The sequence below is a fragment of the Stegodyphus dumicola genome, chromosome X2 (assembly GCF_044657685.1).
Source record: "Stegodyphus dumicola isolate Sdum_Otavi_A_Nest chromosome X2, ASM4465768v1".
Classification (NCBI taxonomy): domain Eukaryota; kingdom Metazoa; phylum Arthropoda; class Arachnida; order Araneae; family Eresidae; genus Stegodyphus; species Stegodyphus dumicola.
Window position 1 is genome coordinate 125,159,355 of NC_140781.1, and position 26,318 is coordinate 125,185,672.

General features: G+C 35.5%; 1 protein-coding gene across 1 annotated transcript in view; it reads right to left on the minus strand.

Moving 5' to 3' along the window:
* LOC118199882 (acetyl-coenzyme A synthetase, cytoplasmic-like) overlaps positions 1-26,318 on the minus strand; it is an 85,104-nt gene that overhangs the window by 12,302 nt on the left and 46,484 nt on the right. Inside the window, exons 9-14 of the mRNA XM_035371743.2 lie at positions 22,635-22,768; positions 18,690-18,822; positions 18,524-18,580; positions 11,279-11,359; positions 6,647-6,755; positions 4,642-4,841 (exon numbers count right to left, since the gene is read on the minus strand). Coding sequence (XP_035227634.1) covers positions 4,642-4,841; positions 6,647-6,755; positions 11,279-11,359; positions 18,524-18,580; positions 18,690-18,822; positions 22,635-22,768 — 714 coding nt within the window. The remainder of the gene's footprint in view (positions 1-4,641; positions 4,842-6,646; positions 6,756-11,278; positions 11,360-18,523; positions 18,581-18,689; positions 18,823-22,634; positions 22,769-26,318) is intronic.

Below are 26,318 nucleotides of genomic sequence, written 5' to 3' on the forward strand. Positions count from 1 at the left end.
AGTGATCGTAATTCAAGACACCTTTGGTGATCCGAGATTATTTGCTCAGGCAATTTGTTCGTGAAGGAATATACTCGATGTTTTGTGATCCGAAGTTCCACTGCATAATTTTTATTCATGTAATGAATTTAAAATTTACTATTGCAAATTTAAAACAAAATAATTTCTGAAAAGTCCATCATATTAAAATTATTCCTTCATTTTTTACACTGCTGGCCACCCAAATAGCAAGACCAAGAAAGACAAGAGATATCACAACAAAATTTATTTAGTAGATAACATGTTGACCAAGTATCAAATGATTAAATTTATAGACTTCTGTGAAGTGTGGTTCCTTCCAGAATCCATAGCCAGAGTAGCCGCCATTGTTGGAGATCACCGCTACCCCACGCCTCGGCATTGATTCAAAGAGACTTTTGATGTGTTCTTTGGGGTACAGCAGACCAAGCAGCTTCCACACGTTGCCAAAGTTGATCTGGTGTGGTAGCTTGGGATGTAGTCTGGGTCAATCGTTCAGCAACCAAGGACCACATGTTTTCTATCGGCGAATGATCCGAAGAGCGAGCCGGCTAGGGAAGCAATTCAATCTGGCGATTGACGCAGAACCTTTGGACCCTGCGTGTCACATGTGGTCGCTCATTATCCTGTTGAAATATGGCTGTGGGAAAGCTCTGAAGGTAAGGAAGGACAACTGGCTCCAACACCTCGGAGATGTAGCGCTGGCTGTTTCAAGTACCGGCAATGCGTACTAGAGGAGTGCGAGAGTGATATCCAATACCGCCCCATACCATAATACCCGGTGCAGGACCAGTGTGCCTGTGCATAACGCAACTGTTCAGCATCCTCTCTCCACGGTGTCTCCAGACTCGAATCCGACCATCGTGGTGTTGCAGACAGAAGCGTGACTCGTCAGTAAAGGCAGTTTCATTCCATTCTGCCGTCCACATCCTTCTTTCATTGCACCTGTAGAAGCGGAGACGTCTGTGGTTCTGCGCCAAGGGTTGACGAAGCAATAGACGTCTTGTGGATAGACCACTCTGCTGTAAACGGCATCGAATGGTACGCGCAGACACTGGATGATGTGTTACAGACTGAATCTGCTGTGCTATGGTTCGTGATTTGACTGAGCGATCCGTCACTGCCATGTGCACAATGTTCCTGTCATCACGTGAAGTGGTGCACTGAGGTGGATGCGATCGAACACGTCGGTCCGTCGTACCCTCCTGCATCCAACGGTCACATATCCGCATTACAGTTGTTTGGTTTCGTCCAACACGACTACCGTTTTCCCTAAAAGATAATCCACACTCTCGCTAGGCCACCATCCTTCCTCTGTCGAACTCGGATACTTGATCAAAGAATGATCGCTGTTTACTACGAGGCATAATTGATCGTTATTTTGAAAAAACACAAGAAAAACACAATTGCCGAACTTGAAAGCGTCGAAAACTCCAAGCCTTAAATAGCGCTTTGAAGTGGCGCCACAGACGTGCGTGATGTGCGTCTGCGCTGAAATTCTAATCATTTGCATATCTTACCTCGCTAATGCATGGTGTAAGTTTCATATTATTTGCATGCTTTCTTCAGGGTGTTGCATTTACAGTGACCAGCAGTGTATTAGAATTTTTTTTAAAGTACTTAGCGCAAACAAGAGTTGCATGTTACATAAGTTATAACATTTGTTTACATCTGCGTTACTCTTATAACCAGCGTTCATATACTAACATTAGAGTATTAGTACCAAGAATATATCTGTGATAGAAACATTAATGTAAAAGGAGATTTATTTATATTACGGTGTGTAAAAAACATAAAGTAAAAAATTTTTTTAAATGGATTAAAAGTTTTCCAATTTTAAATTTAATTATTTTAATTAAATTTCTTTCATTTTAATTAGTTTAAATAAATCAATTTCAGTTTAAAATTTAATTTTTTTTTTTATTTTTCACAAAAGTCTGAATTTGTATCAAGTATTTCATTCCCATCGCTACAGATATTCAAGATATCATAATAGTAAAAAAATTAGTCTCTTTTGCAGAAGTTCCCTTTCAGCAAATGGACAACCCCCACACATTTAGCGCTGGTTCCTACCTGAGTTATAATAAAGTTTTAACCTAACCGAGGGCTACAGAAAAAGACGTCTGAGACACATAATGATTCACAGGTCCCAGTGAGCCATCACTTACATAACAAGTATTTTTCACAATTATGCTTTTCGAACTTCTTTAAAAAGCTTATTATATTAAACAATAACGCAGCACCTTTATTTATGCATTATTAGCTAAATGTTAATTGTACAAACACTATTATAATCCTAAATAATCATTTGATGGATAGATAACTGAGTACGCATACCTTAACCACGCAAACCTTTTATGAACAAAATATGCATTTAATTGTCCCTTTAAGTATCAGACGCCAGAGCCATTGTAACCGGTGCTGCTACAGGAAGAAACTGGAAGGCAGAATTTTGGAAAGGCAGAGGGCAGAGTATGCACCGGGTGGCAAAAACATCTAGCCCTGGCCCTGCATAAATGCACTGAATTATTTCAGCATAGGAATTTAATAATGACTTGTATACCTTAATTAGATCTAATGAGCGACATGAGTGACACAAGATATTTTAAAATCTAATATTATTTCATATCATGTAATTCCATTCGTTATAAAATACGAATAGACTGATTGTATTTCATTTTAGTGTCGTTTTTCATCCGTTGTTTCTTTAAATATAAATCCCCCTTTCATCCCATTTTTGTAAATATCTAAAATAAGCTTAAATACTGTACAGGTGTAAGCAGGTTTCTGTGATTATTTCCCATCAGTTTGGACTGAGCGACACCGGTTACGGGGTAAGGAGAAGGAATACGTGCTGGAAAACACTTCCAGGTCTTAAGATGTTGCTTCTGATCTGTAACTATATATTTCTTTTTCCCGTGGCAATATCTATTTGCAGTATGCGCAAGGCGTGTAATCATTAAGTTTTGTGTTGGTTTCTAGAAAGAATTCAGATTCATGCGAAACACCGAAAGATGTATATGCCCGGTTTAGCGTTCAGTATTCAGTTTTTAGCGAAACACCGAAAGATGTATATGCCCGGTTTAGCGTTCAGTATTCAGTTTTTAGCGAAACACCGAAAGATGTATATGCCCGGTTTAACATCCATGTTATTTATGTTTAGGGAGAGAGAAGCAACATTTGTAGAAACATTAGGTTATTTTGAAGCAGAAGACATGAAAAATGAGCAATGCTCTCGCCGGAACTCGAACCCAGACATCTCGAATACGCGCCGAGTGTGCTAACAACAGTTACACCACATAGGCATGGAGAAAGGAGGAAGAAAATACCTTATATACTCCAACTTTTAAAAGGCGACTGAGGATTAGGGAACCTAATCGCCAGATCCTGGCGGTGAAAAATCATCATCTACCACCTTTTTAGTTCGGGCGCCACTGTAGAGTCATTAGGTATTTTTGAAGCAGGAGACGTGAAAAATGAGTAATGTCCTCTCCGGGACTCGAACGTGGATCTCTCGAATACGCGCTGAGTGGGCTAACCGTTACACCACGAAGGCATGCAGAAAGCAGGGAGAAAATAATGAATGTCTACATATACAGATGCTGAGAAAATTTTATCATAACTGAAAATTAACTATTGTACAAAAACAAAACTAAAAAGAAATGCTTAAAGATGTCGAAAAAAATTTTTTTAGTTAAATATTTTTACATTATGAAATAATTTATTAGAAGTATTTTACATGAGATATCCCAGTATTATTTGATGCAATTATAGTCGGGATAGTTATGAGAAATGCAATTCGAACAAACTATCGCAGTACTATACATTCATACGAATTATCAGGTGTCTTATAATAGAGATTGTGCCTCTCAGACGGTACAGTGGTTCGGGGAGCCTACTGCAATACTGAAGCGTCCGGGTTAGAATTCCGGGAGAAGGTATGCTTGTAACTGTCCGTCTCCTCTTAGGAGGCAACGGTGGCTCCGTATTAGGTGTCTCCACAATAGAGTGGCCACCATTTCAGGCCTTAGGCGTGGCCAATGCTGAATAGGCAAAGGCCCGTGATTGGATTAAAAAATAATAGAGCTTGTTTCAGCAAGGAATACTAAGAAACCACTTCATGACTTATCCGAGATCCTATCCTCACCTATCCCAGATCTAATTCTCTCTTTTTTTTTTTTTTTCTTTTTTTGGCTAGTCCACAGAAGCTTAATAAAGAAAGTCGTATGGTGGAATTCAAGCTTGAAAAATATATTTAACTTCTAAGGAATTTCTTTTTTTATTTTATAGGAAACGAGCATAAGAAGCAAAATGAGCGAAATGCATGTTTTATTCTTTACCAAGTGGGCCATTATTTTCCTGGACTATTTCTAATGCAAACAAAAAAAGCTATAATGTAACACAAGCTTTATCTTAATTGCATAATATATAGACTTACAAGTAATTTAAATATCTTGTAACGTAACACAAGCTTTATTCTATTGCATGATCTATGGACCTACAAGCAATTTAATCCTATAAAAAGATAAAATGCATCCTATATACAAATTCTTTCTGGTTTTGCTAACTTTTAATTTTGAATTATATATTTTATGCAGTCTTAGACAGATAAAAATAAATTACCTCCTTTAATACGATAAAGCAGTAGAGGCATTCTCCTTTAACTGGGTGTGAAGTGGATACAACAGCAGTTTCCGCAACGTCTTGGTGTGTGATGAGAGCAGATTCAACAGCTGCGGTTGACAATAAATGTCCTGATACATTTAACATATCATCCACACGACCTGTTATCCATAAATAGCCGTCAGCGTCTCGTCTTGCCCCTAAAATTATATCATTCTAGCAGCCGATAGTAACATAATTTTTTTAAAAAAAATTAGATGATTGTGAATTTATCTTATTATAAGTTAGATCAGTAATTACGGGAATGTACGAGTCGTACTTTAGGACTGTTTTCCTTAGAGGAGAATGGCTTTTGTGAGGCATGCATTTTTAAGATTTTACGAGGCATGTACATAGATTTTCGCATAATTGCAGCTCTAAACTTCTCAGAGATTTATTTTGAGACTCATAACATTTGTACGGGTTGGAAAGAGTGATTTGAAGCGTATTTTCAGTTTCTGAAAGAGAAATTTGAAAAACGCATCTTAATTCGTTTTCTTTCGTGGTTTGAGCTCGAGTAGTTTAATCAGCAATATCTACATACTTAATTACTTTTTAAATCTCACAGCTTTGTGTCACTGATGATGGTTTTTAGTGTTAATGGTATCAAAATTGGATTAAACTTCTGCAAAATAAATAAATAAATAAATAAAACCGAATATCTCACAGTTTAGCAAAGTTCGGGATCCTAAATAAAGAATGAGAGTAAGAGTTATTATTTCTGTAAAGCTTCATAGCAAATAAATGCAGCTTACAAATAACCAATTAACATATGGTTCGAATGTGCCACTCTTTGATAAAATTCTAGGAAGCTTACAATATTTAGCAACTAAAACAAGTATGAAGGTTTTATGCAGCAGTATAAATTAAGCTTGTAAGAAGTTTCAAAATAAATTGCAAAGCTCGCAAAAATGTATGAGGGTATAAAAATGAAGTAAAGGAAAATTACGACTTTTTATCAAAATAGTTTAAGTAATAAATATATATATATTCATGTTTTATGAAATTCATAATTCTAATATGTTTGAAGCAGTGATAAAGAGAGAAAAAGTATTGAAAGATGAAAACAGCAGAAGGTCATGTAAGTAAAATGGGACAATGTTTACTAACAGAATAAGGTTTATTTTGTTGTCAGAAGCTTACTGTCTTATAATTACATTTAGTAATTTCATTAATGAACAGAATCAAAGAATAAAAATTCACATACACACATACAGATATACGTAAACATACATAAAGGAAGTATTTAATAATGTGAATTTCTGTTATCAAAAGCCAGTTGAGAAGCTATAAAACATATAAACATTTGGTTAATCTTACAACAGAATATATGGCTGCAAATTCCAAGCGCCACTGTATAACTTTAAAATAAAATTGTTCTGAACCTATGTTTTCTTAATAGATTTCATGCTGTTCAGTTTTAATTACTTCGTCGTCTCTGTATACTCATCCCTCATTTCAGGTTTCCTCATGGTCGCAAGATTATTCCAGGTGAGCGAAGAAGAAATCTTTTTACAGGTTACACTCTACTGTAGTAATCTACATTTACTGCTTTCCTCTTTGTATTCCGAGAGCTAGTGCAATGAAAATAGAGACAGGATGTATGAGGAAGAATTTATAGCGCAATTGGGTCACTTGCGCATTGTTAAAAAACTTGAACCTCTCAGGAACAATTAAACTTTTAACTTTACAAACCTTAAAATTAATTTCAGATGTGCCTAATCTGAAAGCGTTTAGTGATACTTGATTTTCTGTCGTATGGTGGAAAGAATATTTGGAAAAATATTATATAAAACAAAATTTAAATAGCATTGAAACTTCTCAAGGAAAATATTCATCGCCATTTATCTGAAACTTTAATACAGCTTTTCAACAAGCTTATAAAAGATTCAATAGTAACAGCAAGATTAATAAGAAATTCTATAATTAAAAGTAGCTTATGTCATAACAATAAACTTCTCCTTACCATCCCCGGTGCAATAATAACCTGGAAACTTTTTGAAGTATGTAGTTTCATAACGTTCTTGCGATCCATAAACACTGCGCATCATTCCAGGCCAAGGTCTTTCAAAAACCTGCAAATAATCGTTTATATTGCTTGAAATCAAGTAATAAATGACATTCTTCTCCTAAATTGTTTCAGCTTCCTAATCAAAATACTTTTTTAAAATTATCAGGAAAACTGGAAGTACATAAATGTAAACAATGGTAAATGAATGCAGGATTGTGATATTAGGGATAAAAAATACACAAGAAAGTATAATATTAAGGAAGTATACGGGATCTCTATTATAAAAAAGCAGTTATTAGCACTACTCAGCATCATTTGAGGAAAAATTGGGTTGTTTCTATCGAAATGTTCAGCAAGTGCATGTTACCATCAAATGATAAATAGGAGAAATAAAAATACTTTAGTTATCAAACTGAGAAAATAGTCTTCCTCTGCGTACACAAACTTTTGCCGTTGTGTCTGCCAATGTCTGCAAAAGAAATGAGAAGTCTCTGATGCAAAGAAGTAGTTATCTGCACTCTAGACCTCTCTGCCATCAATTAATTTCTTTTTTAAATCTTTAAGAAGCAGTCAAAACTGCGTACGAGTTGAAAAATCAGTGGCAGATGAGTTTTGAGAGTATGTTATGCGAGGAACAGCTTTATACTGCAAGTTACATAAGGTCTGCACAGTGGCTTTTGCCTGGTCACTTGTGGGCAGCATTATTAATAGTATTTCTTTTCCTGAGAATCCGGGATTCCATTTTGTCCCGTTTTGTCCGGAAACAATGAAAGTTTTTATTGCTTTTCGGATCCCGAAAATTTTTATTTGCTAAAGATTTTCCGCAAATAATTAACTAGCCTTGAATCAATTTGTTTTATATTACGGCGAGGAAAAATTTTCTATAGTTTGGCAATAAAAAGGCCATTTGTGAAACTTACTGACCAGACGCCTCATAGATATGAGTTGAGAACGAATAAAATTTTGGTTAATTTGCTTCAATATTTAAATAAAGGGGAAAGTGATGTCAATTTTGGCTTGATATCTGGGTACCCAATATTATCAAAATTTAAATAAAAAGTATATTGCTCAAATTGTCAAAGAAAGTATCGATCTTTCAGTGAAGACAAATCTTAATCTATCACCTGAATTATTGCAGATAGTAACTGGAGATAATACGCCGTTATTCAGCCTATGCGTTTGATATTCTTGAGAAACAGAACAGAAGTGCAGTTTAGTCTAAGACAATATTTTCTTCAAAACAAACCCATTGAACATTTCTATAGTTCGGCAATTATAATTTAGAAAAAGTAGCTTTTAGCTATTCGAGACTAGGATGGGTATAGAGCTACCAACATTATGCAAAAAATTACTTATTCCAGCTATGCCCCTTTTATACGAAAAAAGAGTTTTCTGCAGTCTTGGATTCGTGATAATACCTAGAGCTAATATTTGCTACAAACTATCAACGCTTTGAGAGTTGATAGAGTTGTAGAGGAGGAGTTGAAGGAGTTGTAGAGTTGCACTTCTTCAATCGTCAACTTTTCTTCAACTTTTATGCCATATTTTTACAATAATTGCTATCACATCCAACTCACACTACAATAATCGGCTACTACCTTCGCTATTCTACATCACTACGAACTTTTTCAAAAGGAAAATTTGTTTCTTCCGCATCGGCACCTTTACTAAGCTGCTACAGAAAGATATGTTTACCATCTACATATTCCACCCAAGATGAGACTTACACAGCCTAGGTGCTTGTTCTCGTGTAATCATTACACCAACAAAGAGAGTTGTAGAGTCATTAGGTTATTTTGAAGCAAGAGACGTGAAAAATGGGCAATATACACACCGGGACTCGAACCTGGGCCTCTCGAATACCCTCCGAGAGTGCTGCCGTTATAGATCGGAGGCATGCGAAAGAAGAGAGAAAATACCATAAAGTGAGGAAAGAATTGTTTTGAATGCAAGTTTGAGATTTTATGGGAAAGTTTTCTCTTTAAGAAAAACGACTTGTATTTGCATTATATTTTGAAAAGTGTATTTTAACTCTAAATATGGTTACATAATTTTCTATTTTTTCCTTTGTTACGAAGTGTCTAATTTTCAACTATGCAGATGCTTTCAACTATGCAACCAATTAATGTTACCAAATTTATTCCCGAAATACCGAAAACCTGGAAAATTTCCTGGAAAATTTTCGAAAAATGTCGAAACGGAAAAAATGCCTATTTGAGACTGTTTTATCACCAACATGAAATTTCATGTATTATTTATTCACATTAGCTCTATCTGTGTCAAAGCAATGTTAACGCTTTGTGCTGCAAGTCAAGTATAAGAACCTAGTTTAAATTGACAGAAGGAATATATTATATTCACAGTTGAGTATTCCGTATGGTTCACTTCTGCATGGACGAGGCCTTATGTTTATGTTTAACAACATAATACCTACCGAATAGCTTGGTAGCTCATCCTGCCTTGTATACTTGTAGTGATGCTGCGAGATAACACAAAAGACTACAGTAGCCCGTTGTTTGACGTCCGACAGCTGTGTTTTCACCGTACATGCAATCGGACATTTCAGTCGCACCAGCATAATATTAGGTACTTGCGTATAAATTGTCACTGAAAGGCAGATAAACTTTTCATTGATATTAAACTTTTCAAGCTGTGAAGGATGCATTTTGTTATATTACGTATTTGAACCACCAATATTTAAAGGGGCAAAAAGACAGCAGTTCAGAATTTCATTTTTAAGTAGGAAATATTCAAGCTCATTATTGGCTTCTAATAACTGTGCTGATGAAAGTAGCCTGTCAGCAGTACAGGAAATCACGGGTTCAAATCCTGTTACGCTGGCATTCGAAACGAAAGTAAAACTTGGTCATGTTACTTGGGTTTTTGAAAATGCACTACAAAGCTGTAAAAGGGAATTTGTTTCAAAAGCTTTTGGAAAGCTCTTAATAAGCTTGTTATAATCTAGAAGGAAACTGGAGTTTGTATGGAAGTTTGTATGTTTCCACACTATTTTAGCTATCAATTCCTACAAACGTTCAGAAAATGACATTTTTGTCCCGTCATTCCATTTAAATACAGGATCGCCAACTCAGATGAAGGTTTAAAATAAGCCATTTTTTTACACATCAGCTTGATGGCTACACAAAACTAATAACAATAAGAGTACATGAAATATCTGCTACTTGCAAAAAAAGTGTAGAACAAAAGATACGGCCAAAATAAAATATTAAAAACAAAGTAATACTCGTCTGAGTAAGCTTTGGCTCAAGCCTGAATATTTTCACGAGAAAATTATTCGAGCAAGAGAAGCTAAAGCCGATTTAAACCATTCATACGAGTTACAGGAGGTTGTCTGAGATTAACCGGCTAACGATACCTACCAAAGTCTGTCTCCCGAATTCAAGAACTCTACGCGTAAATAGCCAATAATAATAAGTAATAATTTGCTTCCTGGTGGAACTGATGAAAGTAAAAGTGGAATTCAAAGCAAATTATTAAGATAACTGGTTAATTAATGTGAAATCTTAAAAGTTAATGCCAAATGCAAAAGAAAGTTGGAAGGATTCGTCATGTTATTAAATATTTCAGATTGCCACTTAAATCAGAGAATATTTGTGAATATCAGGCTCAGAGATGGACATTTCACAATTCATATAATTCAGTACTAGGAAAAATAAAGAGGTAGTTATTGCAACTTCGACACTTTAGTGTTCAAAGTCGACTTATATAAGCAACAAAACATTTATTAAGAATCATCAGTTCTAGAAAATAATTTTGATACACTAGAAATGCATTGGTAAAATTACTCTCTTCAATAATAAAGCATGCAAAAATGAAAACAGAACTTAATAGGAAATTTCAGAAAAAGAGTAAATCATTAACTTAAGGAAAGCAACTGAAATTAAGTTTTTGCATTTGCTTCCAGAAGAATACAACTACGTTCCAAATAGAAATACAGAGTGTTTCCCGAACCATTTTCCTTTTCGAATTGTGCCTAGAAGTTTGCATAAAATAAAGTCCAATTTTTTTTTTTAAATTTTAATCTTCAAGATATTTCACTTCCTAGCTTCTTCAAATAGGTTCCACCAGCGGTCGAGCGGTAAAATCTCTGAACACTAGTAGTTTTACTTGGGCTCGATTCCATATGAACGAGCTGGTTGCATAAGCATTTTCTTGGTTTTCTTAATGTGTAACATAGATACGAGCCAGTTTCCCTTTCCACAAAGGCATCACAGATGGCCCTTGAGTGCTTTTACATAATCAACTAAACCAAATCAAACCAAACCTAGCTCCGAGAAATGGATTCACAGTATGATATAGCCCGTCTTCACAATACAGAAAGCTGGAGTTTTAGTATGTGGGGTACAAGGAATATGTAGAATTCGATCTAGAATCAAGGCATGTTTTTCTGAAATTTTCGATAAAAAAGTTAATATTCCTAAATATTTAAACCTGTTCTGCTGATCACATCAAAAACCTGGCAATATCAACGATGTGACAAAACAATTCCCCTTTTACAACTCCACTGAAGTTATCTTTCATATGCCAAGATGAAACGTAATGATGTACAAAAATCATGTTACATACCAGGTATCCTTCCCCTTCTCCAGTTATTTCTTTGCCTTCTTCTGTGAGTAATTTCGCTACAACTCCGAAGAATGGAAAGCACTGAAATAAGAGAAAAACTCAATTTTAAAAACAGTTTTAACTTCAAGCTCAATAAAAGTAGCACTGTCTGAACAAGATATAACTAAGAAAATAGGAAAAAAGGGGAAAAGCATAAAATAATGAATATCAGTCCCAATATATGCAACAATAAACACAGGCTGCTTCAAAAGTCAAAGAATAAACTTGAAATGATTATAATTTATTTTAATAAACCATTTATGCTCCGAAACTTTACTGTTATTTCTCCCTTTTCATTTTACTGCCAGAGTGCAAATTTTCCTTAGCACGTATTTAAGTGAGGGTTTCAGATTGCTTTAATCAGAGCGTATTCCGCCTATTGAAGGCCATGTTACTAGTGGATATTCAACGATAGCATTCCTGTCTACGGCGTTGCTTTAATCTTGCAAATAGTGTTGTCACGCCGGTGTAGGTTAGAGCCAAATTACGCATTTAATATTTCTGTGTAACCTTTGGTTAATTAAAAATTAGTTTTAATTTAAAATTCTACTTTTTGGGTTTACGCCATAAACTGATTCCTGGTTTTGTAAGCACCAGAAGTGTCTTCTTTGCAGCTGATTTGAGTTCTTAATAAAAGCATAAAAGCGACTTTTACACCTTCTTACATTCTCTTTGCTTAAATAGACATAGCGTTAAGTCATTTAGTTCTATTTAGAGTCTTGACTTAGTGTATGTTTGCCTTTTCTTTATTCGTATACTAATCTATGTCATGTCGTTAATGATGTTGCTTGAACCATGAATTCGCCGACGGAGTTGTGAACACTGCGCAGAGAGCAACGTGTCCGATTTAATCTAAATAACGTTACCAAAAATAACGTTACACGAAATAATAAAACTGAAAAATGAGCGATGAATGGAATTGAAAGAAGGAGAGAGTAGAGGGGTAAAAAAGGTTATATCTTTGCGCCATATCTAAAAACTATTACTTTGAAAGAACTTCAGAGTCTCTTTGAATTAAATACATTGAATATAAATATCACCAACAGAGAAACAAAAACATGACACAACTGAGGAACACATGCAAAAAAAAGTACATGAAAAAAATACAAAATTAATATACTGTACTACAGATTTTGTACAAGCTCCTGAAAGTGTTTGGTGTCTTTGCATAGCGAAAAACAGCAAAACGGCATTGTGGGGAAAAATCGCCATTCAGCGCCCAAACTCTTGATTTGCGACCATGCATTTTATCATAAAAAGCCTTTGTTTCCGATGTGTTCTGTTACCCTTTAAAATTTCTTTGATTAATTTTGGAATGTCGTGTACATAGACTACTTTTAAAAGTACTCTGCACTTTAGAATTTTCTTCTGATTATATCCGCTTTCATGAGGGTGTACGAAGATGAAGAGAAGCCGCCTGGAGCGAAGTGCATTCGTGCCATTTTTAATCCTACGAATCTTTTTGCTCTTCAGGTAAGTGTCCTTGCCTTGCTGCATTTGCACAGCAGAGAATTCATGAATGTCATGGAGCACCAACATTCAGCATTAGGGTATAGTCTAAGGAAGCATCCACAGAATAGCTTAACGGTCAAAAGCGGCATAAGCAGAACATCGACGGTTGGCAACAAGGTTTTCTATAGCCAACGAAACTAGTATCAGGATTTAGTTTTAAAGTCCCAAGCACTCAACTTCATGCCAAGACTCGCATAGGATGGAACAAAACAACCAATCAGAGCGAAATAAGTGACCAATTTCTGTTTGTAACTAATGTTAGGCATAGGAAATACCGAGCAGTGGCTGAGCAGTAAAGTCTCGGAACGCTGGTAGTTCGACCTGGGTTCGATTCCAGGGAAATCAGCTGGATACGTGGATATTTTTGAGGTTTTCCCAAGATATAAATTGGATGCGAACCAAATTTCCTTAGAAAGTCCTCCATGAAGGCATCCCTCTTAAGCAGATAGCCCCCGTGCCGTAACCAAGTAAAGCACGCCGAACTAAGAATGTGAAACGATGTGCATTTGACAAAGAAACTTTTGACGTTTTAATTTTACTGTGCTAAAAATTTGGAACAGTCTAATGTATCTCTCACGACAGTGCAGTTTTTTTATTCCAAGTGGTAGAAAAAAATAAAAAGTGCGAATTTAAAACTGGCCGATGAAATATGCTCGAAGGAACTTAGAATTCGTCAAAGTTTGAGAGATATCAAATGCGCACAAAGCTACTAGCTTTCTATCAGTGGCTGTAACTTAGATCTATATCTCCTCAGCGTTTTAGTACGAACACGCAATTATAACATTTACAACTTATGAGCCATCTAGACGGTATAGTGGTTAGGGGAGCCTACTGCGGTACTTAAGGACCCGGGTTCGAATCCCGGTGAAAGCATGGGTGCTTGTAAATGTGCAGTGTCTTTGCGGCATGGAGGCACTCTAAATATATGTCGAGCCGAAAATCCTCTCGAGAGGCTGGTGTAAGGGAAGAGGGGTGGGAGACCTTCGGATCCGTTCCCCGGGAATGCTCTCCATCAAAATTGGGGACTGAACTGAGCGAATTCATAATGTCACCTGTATGGTGCTCAAGGCTCTTGCCAACGAAAGGCGTAATCTTGTTCTCTATGCAACGAAGAATTTCATGGGCTTGTTCTGATGCTGCTGTCAAACAAGTGAGATAAGTAACAACAACACAACACGACTTATGACAATGACAACTGTGATCGCTCCCTAACTTTTCTATCGTTCATTTTCTTAGCAAATATTTAGAATTGGATATAATTATCGATACCTGTAATACGCAAAGTATTCTGTTATCCCATAAAAAGTAAGAATTTTATTATATAAAAATTTTCATTTAAAGCCTAGCATGAATACCAGCATTTCTTACTTAATAAGATGATTTCAAACTGAAAAAAATCTGAAGAACTAATTTTAGAAAATTTGCATATTTTCCAAGTATAACTTTCTGCTTAGTTAACATATTTGTTACATGAAAAACCGAATATCATAATTATTAATAACGTAAGAATTAAATTTTAATCCATAATATCGTGTGCATTGTTTAGAAAAAATCGAAAAATATTTTAGAACATGGTCTCATATATAGGCATTTCTAAAAACTGTTCTTCTGTACAGAGGAGCTTTACATTCGCATTGTTATTTAAAAGTAAGTTCAGAAATTCAAGTGAATTGCTTGCTACTCTGTTATTTATTTCGAGTGAAAAAGTGGTAGGATATTCTTTAATAAAAACAGGGGCGTAGCTAGAGGGGGGCAAGGGGGGCATCTGTCCCCGAGCGCAGAATCCAAGGGGCGCCAAACTGATGTTACGACATTTTAGAATTAAATGTTTTCCATCCTTAGCAAGCAGTAGGGGGCGCGAAATCTTCAGTTGTCCCTGGGCGCTGAAAACCCTAGCTACAACTCTGAATAAAAATCAATGATATAGTTCTTCATTTCTTTAAATAAATTCATTTGTGCACATTTCATTTGTGCATCATTCATTTGTAAATAATGTTACCATATAAAATATTATATTTGTTTAGTATTTTTTGTAAAAATATACCTAAATATTAAGAAAATCCTTTTGAGATGCACACAAAAGACCATGTAACTCATATCAACTTGTCCCCCTTCCCGTTTTTGAAATCATTTTGAGCTATATTTATCTTGCAAAGATGTTTCGTCACTTGATGTTAACTTTTATTTGGTTTGCTAGCCGATTGAATTATTTTAAATCATTACTTGAGCTTCACAAACTAAGACTTTGACGTCACGCTGTCTGAATTAATCTCCGAATTTTTCAACACGTCAGTTCATCGAAAGACGCTTCGTTAAAATGCGTAACTACATTCGCCTCGTTAGGCTTAAACGAATTTCTGCAATAATGTACTACATTTATGGGTTTTGAGCGAGTTCGTGGATGCATTACATATGTTTCTTTGAACTTCGATCCCTAAAAACTTTCGTTATTGGTGACAGACCTGAGTTTGAAAAGGAATGCTTATCCGTATATTTTGCACACACACGGAAGAGCCAAAACATTATGACCACCTACTCAATAACGTGTTGCGTAACCTTTGGCCTGCAAAACAGCTGCAACTCGCCTTGGCATGGATACACAAGTTGATAGATGACTGGAGACAGGTTGTATCAGATGTCTAAGCAGCGGTCACGCAAAGTCGAGATATTCCTTCATGGTGGTGTTTGAGCTCTGAGCTGCCCCTCCATGATATCCCAAACGTGCTCTAGCAGGTTAGGATTCGGTGAGTTAGGTGGTCAGGACATCCTTATGCTCCTCGAATCCCTCCAACGCAATTCGAGCCTTTTAACATGGGGCATTTTCCTGCTGGAAGATTCCATTTCTAGTTGGGAAGACAGACGCCATGTAAGGATACAACTGATTTACAATTATATTAAGATAGTTCGCAACTTTCATGGTCTGTTCTACTACAACTAAGGGTTTCAGAGCCGCCCTTGAGAAAGTCACCCGAAGCATAATACCGCCACCTTCAGCCTGGGTATGACCTGCGGTACAGCGGGAGGAGGGGGGAAGCAAATTTCGCCTGGAAGACGGCGTACCCTGACACGACCATAATCGTGATTCATCCGACCAGGCAGCTGTCTCCCACTTAGTCATGTTCCAGTCTCGATGTTCCAGCACCCACTGTAGGTGTAGTTGACAATGACGCTTGGTCAACAGAGGCAACCGAGTGGGACGTCTACTACGTAGTCCCATATACAACAATGTACACTGAATTTGTGTGTTCCGAAACACTTGCACTTGGACCTGCATTGCACTGCGCTGCTAGCTGAGACACTATTGGCGCCGATTTTTGCTGTACCGAGCAGGAGAGTCTCCGGCATCCTTTTTCTTTGATGACGCGTGAACGTCAATTACCTGGGCGTCTACTGCTGTTTTCACGATCATTTATACGTTTTGCATAAATACTAACAAAGACAGATCGTGAACAATCTCCCAGCTATGCAGTTTCGGAGATACTAGTTCCGAGTATTCAGGTCATTGCAATCTGCCTTCTATCAAATTCGCTTAGATCAGCAGCCTTTCTCATCACTCGCAAAAGTAAGTGCAAGGATAATTCTGTACCTTCTCTAAGCAACAGTTCCCATTTAATCACGAGCCCTCCAAGTCATCCAGACGAGTTCATTGAAAAATGTGGGAATGGCCCTAATGTTTTGCCTCGTCAATTTAAGTCAAACATAATAATTAGACAAAATGATGACTCAGGTGTTTACTCTTAAAACCTGACTCTTGCAAAGTTGTTCTTAAAACGGATGTAGCTCTGTTAATTTATATATCATTATCTTAATTTTGTTGATACTATCAGAATGCAAAAAACATGAATGCCGAAATATTTTTTGAATGCAAGAAACGGGGGGGGGGACTGTACTCTCATCGAAATTTAAACTATGGTTCTCCCAATGGATAGCTGGACATGCTAACCACTTATAGCCGATAACATGAATGGGGAAATGTAAATAACTCCTTAAAAATTAACAAGCATTCGATATTTCGATTTTGAACATGCATATTTTTACAATCAGCAAAGTTATCTGTTAAAATTAAAATTAAAAAATTCATTACTGGAAGTTAAATGCTGTGACACTCCTCTTGGTTCGTTTATCAAGTTAACACGGTGAATTAATTACAATTTGTTTTTGTAGGACAAACCGGTTTCAGTGGTCCAAGAAGTGACAGTCATAAATGGCAGCCGAATTTCATTAGTCGAAATTCAGTATAAAATAATTAAGTTGCACAAACTGAAGAATCGTGGGAAAGACTAACATCAGAAAGGATATGAGATTTAAAAAGATTTCGTCTCATTTCTCAAGTGGATTTTTTGGATACAGCCGGCAGTTAGCCGCAGTCGATAGTGAAATTGCAGCTGCTCTCATGAGAAAAGTTTTGAAGAAACAGACACGGTAAATGGGGAGGAATTATTGAACTCATAGCTCGAAAAACTAAACGATTCTTGTTCAAAAACGCTTGCGAATAGAAAAAAAAAATCTACTATTTAAACTTTAGCTTACTTGCCCATGCAATTTAAATTGCAATGTACTGTTACACATTTAAGAAGTATCTGCGTACTAATAAGTAATGCCACTTAAAAACTCTGGTTGAAAGAGAGCTTAAATTCAACCAAAGCTGGAGCATAGAGCCGTCAGTGTTCGGTTTTTGAGTGAAATCATACTTCAGACTGGAACCCCAGATAAGGCGATGCTTCGGTATTTTTATTTATTATTTCCCTATTTACCGCAAGTTTATTTGATTTATTAATTTTTATAGCTTTATATTCTATTTAATTTTAATTATTTACTTTTCCAGACGGTCTTCTTATACTTCTAATTTACTAAACTACGTAATGCGTGAAAGCAGAAATTTAATGCATATTTGAAATCTGTGTAATACATGAAAAATAAACTTATTTTTCCGCAAAAATGTTATTGACCAATTTTATCAATAGTAGTTTGACCAAGTATGCTTAAACTGCTTCGCGATGTGTTTTCCGCTGCAGATGAAACAGAAATATTATTGAAATATAATAAATCGATCAATTAGTTTCATAAGAAATGCTGCGTCACTGTAGTCCGGATGAAGACTACTAGAGGTGCTGAGCATGTAAAAGATTTGGTGCATACTTTTCAACAGTGTAACATCTCTTTTTCCCCCCTTTCCGTCTCTCTCGGTCTTGGATTAGTTATATTCAATGGTAAAACCAGCAATGAGATTTTTTTTTTTTTTTTTTTTTTTTTGGTGGTGCCCTCTTTTCTTGATGCTGTCAGCACGTGCTTATTTTGCTTAATAGTTAATCCAATTCTATCAGTCGTCCTCAGATTTATAAGCAACGCTTTGATTACTTCTCGTGACATTATACCTCCTGCGCTGAATTTTATGGTGACCTTACATCAACTTCTGATGTACATCAGTCTAATCATTAAAGGGTGCGTTGTTAGAAGGTTCGCCTCTGCAATTATTTATACTCAGAGCTAGCACCCCTTTATAGTGTTAAGTATTTCCCTTTAAGGATACTTCGATTAAAGCGAATTTAACTATGTTATGGAAAATAGTATTATTTTGTCGTTCAGGATACTATAGACACTTTTCGTTAATAGAAAACTTGGGGTGTTAAAGCAAGCTGGTGACTTATTAGCTTACATATGAAGGGTGTACTTATGAAAAGATAAATATATTACCGCAGATCCTGGTTTCAGTGGTATACATCCAGGAAGAGGTGTTATGACAATCCCACCCTGAAAGAGGTAGTATTTTAACTCATGAATAAAACTTACAATTCATAATTTTTAGGTAAAGAATAAAAAATGTGAACTATAATATTAATATAAAATGTATATTCTGTACCGTTTCTGTCTGCCAGAAGGTATCAACAATGGGGCATCTTCCATCTCCTACTACTCTATGGTACCATAACCACGCTTCTGGGTTGATTGGTTCTCCAACACTTCCCAGCAAACGTAAGCTTCCTCTATCCGAGCTAAAAAATAAGCGTTCAAAATTCTAGCCTTTCGTAAATAGGACATGTATTAAAACCCATGAGTTTTGGATACACTACATAACAAACGATACAAAATAGTGTGCATTAAAATACTGATATGGGCTGCTTTCGGTATTTGTTACAGGAAGCAAACAGTAAGCTGTATACAATTCCTGTAAACTGTAGTAAACAATCGGGAAAAATAAGCATACGAGAGTTTTGATAATTAAATTAGTATACATATTTATTATCTTAATTAATTAAAACTGCGGTTAGCAAAACAATCATAAAAAAGAGAGACACAATCACTCGTGCATCTGTTGTAAGAAAAGAAGTATTGACAATAAAGAGAGCGTAAAAGTGATGAGATTTTGCATTTTCCTAGAACCAAGTCTGGGAAAGTGCTTTCCGTAACCGCATCAATATGCAAAGTTTCTTATCGCATTTGATCCATTATGTTCCAAATATTATTTATAAAATTTAAACCTTAACTGTTAACTTGGCCATGTCAGATGTTATTGTCCTGTACGTAGCAATTCGTTTGTTTTGGTTTGGTTTATATTATTACAGCAAACCACACAAGAGCTATCTGTCTATGGGGAGGGATGCCTTCATGGAGGACTTTATAAGGGAAACTGGCTCATATACACGTTACACATAAGGAAAACCAGAAAACGCCCATGCAACCAGCCCGTACGCCAAGATTCGAACCTCGGACTAAACTACCAGTGTTTAGCGAGTGTGTTGCTCAGCCGCTGGTGGGCCTACCTAGGAAATGATTGTTGGATGTCAGTATAAGAATCTTACATAAATTACATAATACAGTTATGATTTCGATCTGAACTATGACTTCTTCTTTCCGTATTCCTCACTAAACTGCAAATTAGGTTTGAGAGTATATAAGCTGAGGGTATTTAATTTCAGAGAGAGAGAGAACTTCTAGCATTCGCGTCGCGCTATTGAATTCCCGACAGCTCTATCTAAAAGTGATTATTTAGGCTTTCGCACTTTCTCGCTAGCTGATGTTTCAGACTTACACGCCGGTAAATTTCGAGCCAGCTTATAGCTTATTCTGTTGAATGCCTAGTATTAAACTAAGTTATCCATTTGACTTTAAATAACTGTTGTTGCTTAATTTACATCGACATAATTGGTGATACGTCTGTCGCAGAAGTCGTGCTTTTTATATCAAATTTCAGTCCAGATGAAAAAGTTATTTTAAGACCGTCTTCTATGTTTGTGAGTTTTTAAAACGTAGCGATAGCTCTCTAACTTGTCTAGTAGGATCAGCAGGATTTAACTTCAGTTTCCAGATCGAAAGCAACCCTACAAGTGACCCCAAACTAAAAGATGGTGGATAATAATTTGTCACCCCCAGGATTTTGCGATTGTATCCATTTATCTCCAGTCACACTTTAAAAGTGGGGGAGGTTAATTGGGTATTTCTCCTTCTTTCCACGTGCCTTTATGGTGTAACTGGATAACACCTCCATCTGGATTCGAATCTCCTGGCGAGAATATTGCACATTTTTCACGTCTCATGGATCGATATACCTATAACCTATACATGAAAAATCAAAGCACATAAGTAATTGTGCCTCATCACGGATATGCAGAGATTATTTTATTTACCGATTTGGCTCTGTGGCACGCAGCTGAATCGTTTTGGTATGTGAAGTAGGTTAAATTTTCGAACTGCTTTTTAATACTGAGCGATGACTTACGCTACAGGATATCTGAGAATAGATGAGCGTTGAAATTCGACTGATAAATTTGCAGAGGCATTAGGGTTTCTTTCTCCTCGAGAAACGTGATTTATATCGTCGCCGGGATTTCAACTTCAAATCTTCCACTGGTAGCTGGATGTTCCACCACTTACGCCACGAGAGTATACATGGGGAAAATGAAATAGTTCTTTATATTTTCCTCCACTAAATGTGTGACTAAGGAGAGGCACAAGACCTGTGGAAAAATCGACTCATTTATGAAATCCATACATTCAACGAATCGACCAGACGAATTATGACAATAACACTTTTTTTAAGTTCTGAGCCACTTTACAGGCATAGGCATTCTTTTTTTCGAAGCAGGAAACACGTAAAGTCAACTATGCCTTCGCCTGGATTCGAGCCATGGGTCTTCTAGTGCTAGCAAAATGTGTTACCAGTTACTCCATAACTACACGCACAGGGGGAATGAAATAATTCTTTATAAATTTATTGGTAAAAAATTCCAGTTATTCAATGCCATCTTCGACATAAGTCATCCGATTAAAGTTTGCATTTATAAAAGAGATGGAAGTTTTCTGCGCACCCAGTATATGAAATGCAGAGTGTGGAGTGGGTGTGAGCAATAGTACTGTGCACAGGCGTTTAATTTCAAGGGATCATTGGCTGCCACTCAAAGAAGAAGTTTGTGATCAGTACAAAAATGAGTTCCTATTGGGTAAAGGACATGTGAAATAAATTATTAGATAATGGTACATAATAATTTTCTAGGACAAGCCAAATTTCATATGAAGGGTCCAGGTAGTCAGCAAATGGTACGGTGAGAGTAACGAATAAGTATATTCCTTATGAATTTATTCGAACTTTTGTTAACCTTATCAGTATATACAAGTGTCCTTAGCCCTAAAGGCCTCATTCGATCATTTAGTGAATATTTTCTTTCTTTATACCTTCGACGATGTAGAGAGTGTAGAACAAACATTACCACTTTTCTTTGACTCGAAAATAGAGATTTTTCAGCGTGGGATAAACCTGTTACAGGTTAGATTGGCTAAAGACGATTAATACGCCAATACATAGATTTGAAATATTACATATTTTACTTTTTGAGCTCTCTGTCTTCGTTTCCCGACTAAAAAAATGGGTAGAACTTTAACACAGATTTAATGCTTCCGTGATCCGTTGTCGATTATCTACTATTTCTGAATTCCAAACTAACGATTTAAGCCTTCCTGTGATAGTGTGAATTATTTTCTGCCGTCATTCTTGTTTATAGGTCCAAGCATGATGGAATTTCATCAACGAATGAGTCACTTTGAATTGGTTATAGAGGATTCTTTCTGTTATACATGTCTAAAAATCTGCAACACTCAGTGCCAGTACTACGTTTTTCTCACCACGAATTAAACGAATTGTGCAAAAGAAGCCGTAGAGCTTTCTTCTAACGCCGCTTCCAAATAGTGATGATTCATTACGCTAAACAGTTTTAACTCCGCTCTGGAGCCATAGTGCAATCACTAATAATGTTATGTGAAGCAATGTTTCACACATCTCTGTAAAATTAAACGTAATGTTACATTATGATTTATTAGTTTACATCATGATTTATTAGTTTACATTATGATTTATTATGCAAAATTTAACAGGAGTTTCTTAAATATTAAATAGATTTAGTACTATATGTTATAGTAAATTTTCTGGAGCTATAAATAATCTTGTTAAATTTCGTGCAATAATATTAAAAAGTAATCATATAAGATAGAATTAAAAAATAGAGTAAAAGGAGTTAAAAATCAGTCGGATGCAAAAGTATGCTCGTATTGGAATTATTGATGGATTAGTCTATTGCTGTATTGACTTGCCTGAGATGCCATGCCAACAAATTACAAGATGTAGTTTATGATTTATTTTAATTGCGTGAATTACAGTTTGAAGTGTGTGATAACATGATTACGTTTTTAATTCAATACACAATACACAGTTAATGAAAAATTATATACTAATTGTGCTAATAATTCCTTCTCTTCAATATGGAAGCTCTTTGGTTGTTTTCCGGATTAGTTAGTTACAAAGAGATGCACTTACTTTTTCACATAATCATCACTAAATCGCATCAGAGCTCGTATGGCAGTTGGAGCAGTGTAGAAAATGCTTACTCGATATTTATCAATCACTTTCCAAAATCGGCTTGCATCTGGGTAGAAGGGCACACCTTCGAACTAGAGGAAAAAGGAAAATTTTCACAATTTGGCATTATAAATAATTCATTACATTAATATATAGCATACACCACTGGTCATAGAAAAATGTAACTTTGGTAAAAACTTGAGTTGTCAAAGCCCAGTTATTATATAGATGAGTGGTTGGTACAAGGATGAAATTATTGCATTTGTGATTTGTTAGGCTCGCGGAACACAAAGAAATCAGTATCATCTGAAAGAGTTTACTTCGAAAGTTATCAGAAAACAATTCACTTGGAAAGTTATCGCTGGTCAATTAATTATATTTGCTTAGAGTGTGCGCCTGAAATCTTGAGTAGTTGAATCGACTTTGAAGCTGCATGCTGGGCTGCACATATTTAAGCATTTGTACTTCTAAGATTACGCAAACAGCGATGGATAGTACATACAAGACTTAACTTTTAGTTAAGTTTTACCTTTTGTCCGTGCTTCAAGATTCCTATACTTCGAATTAAGTGCGAAGATGAGAAGTCGTCGGAAGTACAGGAAGGTTAAATAAGGTAAAGTTTTAAGAATCAATTAAGTTTAGAGATAAAGCTGACAAATTTATTTTGAAATAATCTTACTTTTTTTAGCTGTTAATAATATTAAAATCTTAATATAAGTTTGTTTATATATAACAACTATAATACAAGAGTCAGAACCCAGAATGTGATAAACAGACCTCACGATTCTTTACGAAAAAGTCCATAAAATGTTTTCTATTTCTTGACTGTGAGACGCAATCTGAAGAGGGAAAAAATAAAAAGATTTGTTCTATCACTTTCGATAATACAAATTCTCGAAGAAGAGCCCTACTGTACAAATGTACGTAATTCCAAGGTACTTTCAGAATGTCTAGCATCATTCTTTATACTTAGAAATATGGTTCGATAATGCCTATCCCAGGCATCCAGCGATCAACCCGCTGGAAGATTTACCGATTCGGGTTTTGTCTATTTAGATATAGCCAAGGAACCTCAATGGGTGGTTTTTAATATAGCTACTCTTTGCCGCACGGGTGTCCAGATTCTGCTCTCAACTGTCAACTGCCTCTGCTATTAAGCTCTGGAATTTCCCTAGCCTGAAATAAAGCTTTCTTTCAAACAGGATATAACCTTCTATCTGCACTACGGTCAGATACGCCAAGCACTATAAGTTTAGCTGTTACAGTAGCTAACCTTAATAAAAAAATAAACTTAATCGCTAGTAAGGTTATTTCTGCAAACCTTCAGCATCAAATAAACGTATAAACAAGAACTTTATTTTATCACGTCCTTTGAATTTGCATGTTAACCTCCTGCCACATTTTTTTAAACCTCAATGCTCTTTCGATGTATACATCTCTGCAGCAATCCACTCTTCATCTAAAATTTGCACTACCGGATTCAGTATAAGAAACATACATTTCTGTAAGAAATCGCAAACTTTTGTTTATTATGCAGATGACTAGCATTAACCTGCATGAAGGCAAAAGCCATGTAACTTTAAAATTCAGAAGTCAATTCAGAAGTCAAACAACAAAAATCAGCGTTATATTTTCAAATTTTCACAGGACTAGTTTCGATGGTTTTACCGAACCACCATCCTCAGCTGCAAAAGGCGCAAATAATAGATAGCGCATGAAATAGATGTATTAAATAAAAATGTTCTACTTCTTAAGGTTTTAACCATTAAAAGGTAGTTTGCTCTCCAATGAACGGTCTGTTTAACTAGGTTTCGCTCAGCGGGAACCCGGCTAACAGTACAAATAAAGAAGATAACATTAAATTACTGAGATCGAAAAGCTATCACCTGTAATTTTATTTTAAATAAACCTTCAGACGGCATTATCACCCAGAGGTAAATACATATTTAACAACGTAAATAAGTGATTTCAATGTATGCAACATTGGCAGACTGTAAATGAGCTTATAACCACCCAGCTTATGATATTTTTAAATGCGACGTCTTTCAATGAGACTACAGAAAATTTCTCCATAAATCTATTTAAATAATTTATCTTTCAAATTACACAAAAATGCTAATCTTCAAAATCACTGTTCGCAGAAAAATGCTTTTAAAAGTTTAGCATGTATCTATTTTGAAAAAAAATCGAGCTATATGTTTTATCGGATAAATCTAATATATGTAACATAATACGCATTTCTTTCCCTATGAAAATGATGAAACTTAGAAGAAAATAACATAGAATATGCATTTACAAGGGAAAATGGCAGAAAGTGCAAATTCGTACTTTTGGTATGGCACCGACGAATACAAGTATAGCGCAAAAATAGCGCTCCTGATACCTTCTGGCGTTATATAAAAATTTTATAACGATTCATATTTTAATTACTTTTTTCGTTTATAAGGTATTTTCTCCCTCCTTCTACGGTTCAACAACAGTAGCCTTAATGGTGTAATGGTAGCACACTCGAAACGTGCTCGAGAGGTCCAGGTTCGAGTCCCGGTGAGGACATTGCACATTTTTCACATCTCCTGCTTCGAAATAACCTAGTGACTTTACATGTTCTTTTCTTCCTTCCGCTCTCTGTATATAAGCTTTATTAACTTTTGCAAAGCAATTAATAATTAAATATCAGTTAATCTAGAAACTCTAGTTGTGCAGTTTTTAAGCGTTTATTCGAAAATAAAATTTCAAGAAATAATCTACCGTCTACCTCTAGAAGAGTTTCTGAACATATATGGAACACCAACAAAACAACAACAATAAAAAAAACTTATACAATTTTCCCATATTTTTAGAACTGAGTGACAAAATCAATTTAATTTCTGAATTTTAAAGGCTTTGCTGAATAGATTGTATTCTAACATACGAATGAAACATTTTCATGATTAAATTGTTTTATTATCAAGGTCATAATAATATTATAGATTAATAAACTATGATTTGTGCTCAGACCTGACACATTATTTCATCAGATTAATGTTATATAGGAAATTTATTTTACAATTTTCATTATTTCCTTTGCCTTCAAAATTCAAAAGTATTGGTGAAAAGTATCTGAATCGAGTTAATACCAGGTGAATCATTTAACACGTATCATTGAGAGAGGTGGAAGTGGAGAATGGATTGAAACCAAAATGCAAGCAAAGAAAGACATTATATTGAAAGGAAAAAATTAAAATTTTCATTAGACATTCATTTAGAAAGGCATTTATTTATTTCTACCTATGTTAATTTATTTTTAAATTATAGCATTTAATGTGATTTCACCAAACTATCTGTGGAAAATGCATTGCATGGAACACTCAGCTTATACTTTTCTCCCTGATTTCAGGTTACTTTTCCCTTGAGTACAACCCTTTAGTATAAAATTTAGTTAACTCGTAGAAATAAATCAAATCAAATCAGGAATTTATTGGACTTGTACCTGGACTGAAATACGATTTCCCTATTGCTTAACTAGTCTCAAACATGTCCAGTATTTCATTTGTATAAATTTCAGAAATAAATACATATTCAACACTTTTTTTCCCTTATCAAACACATTAATTATTTACAACGAGATAATTTTTTTAGAAATGAAAGATGCTTCAGAAATAA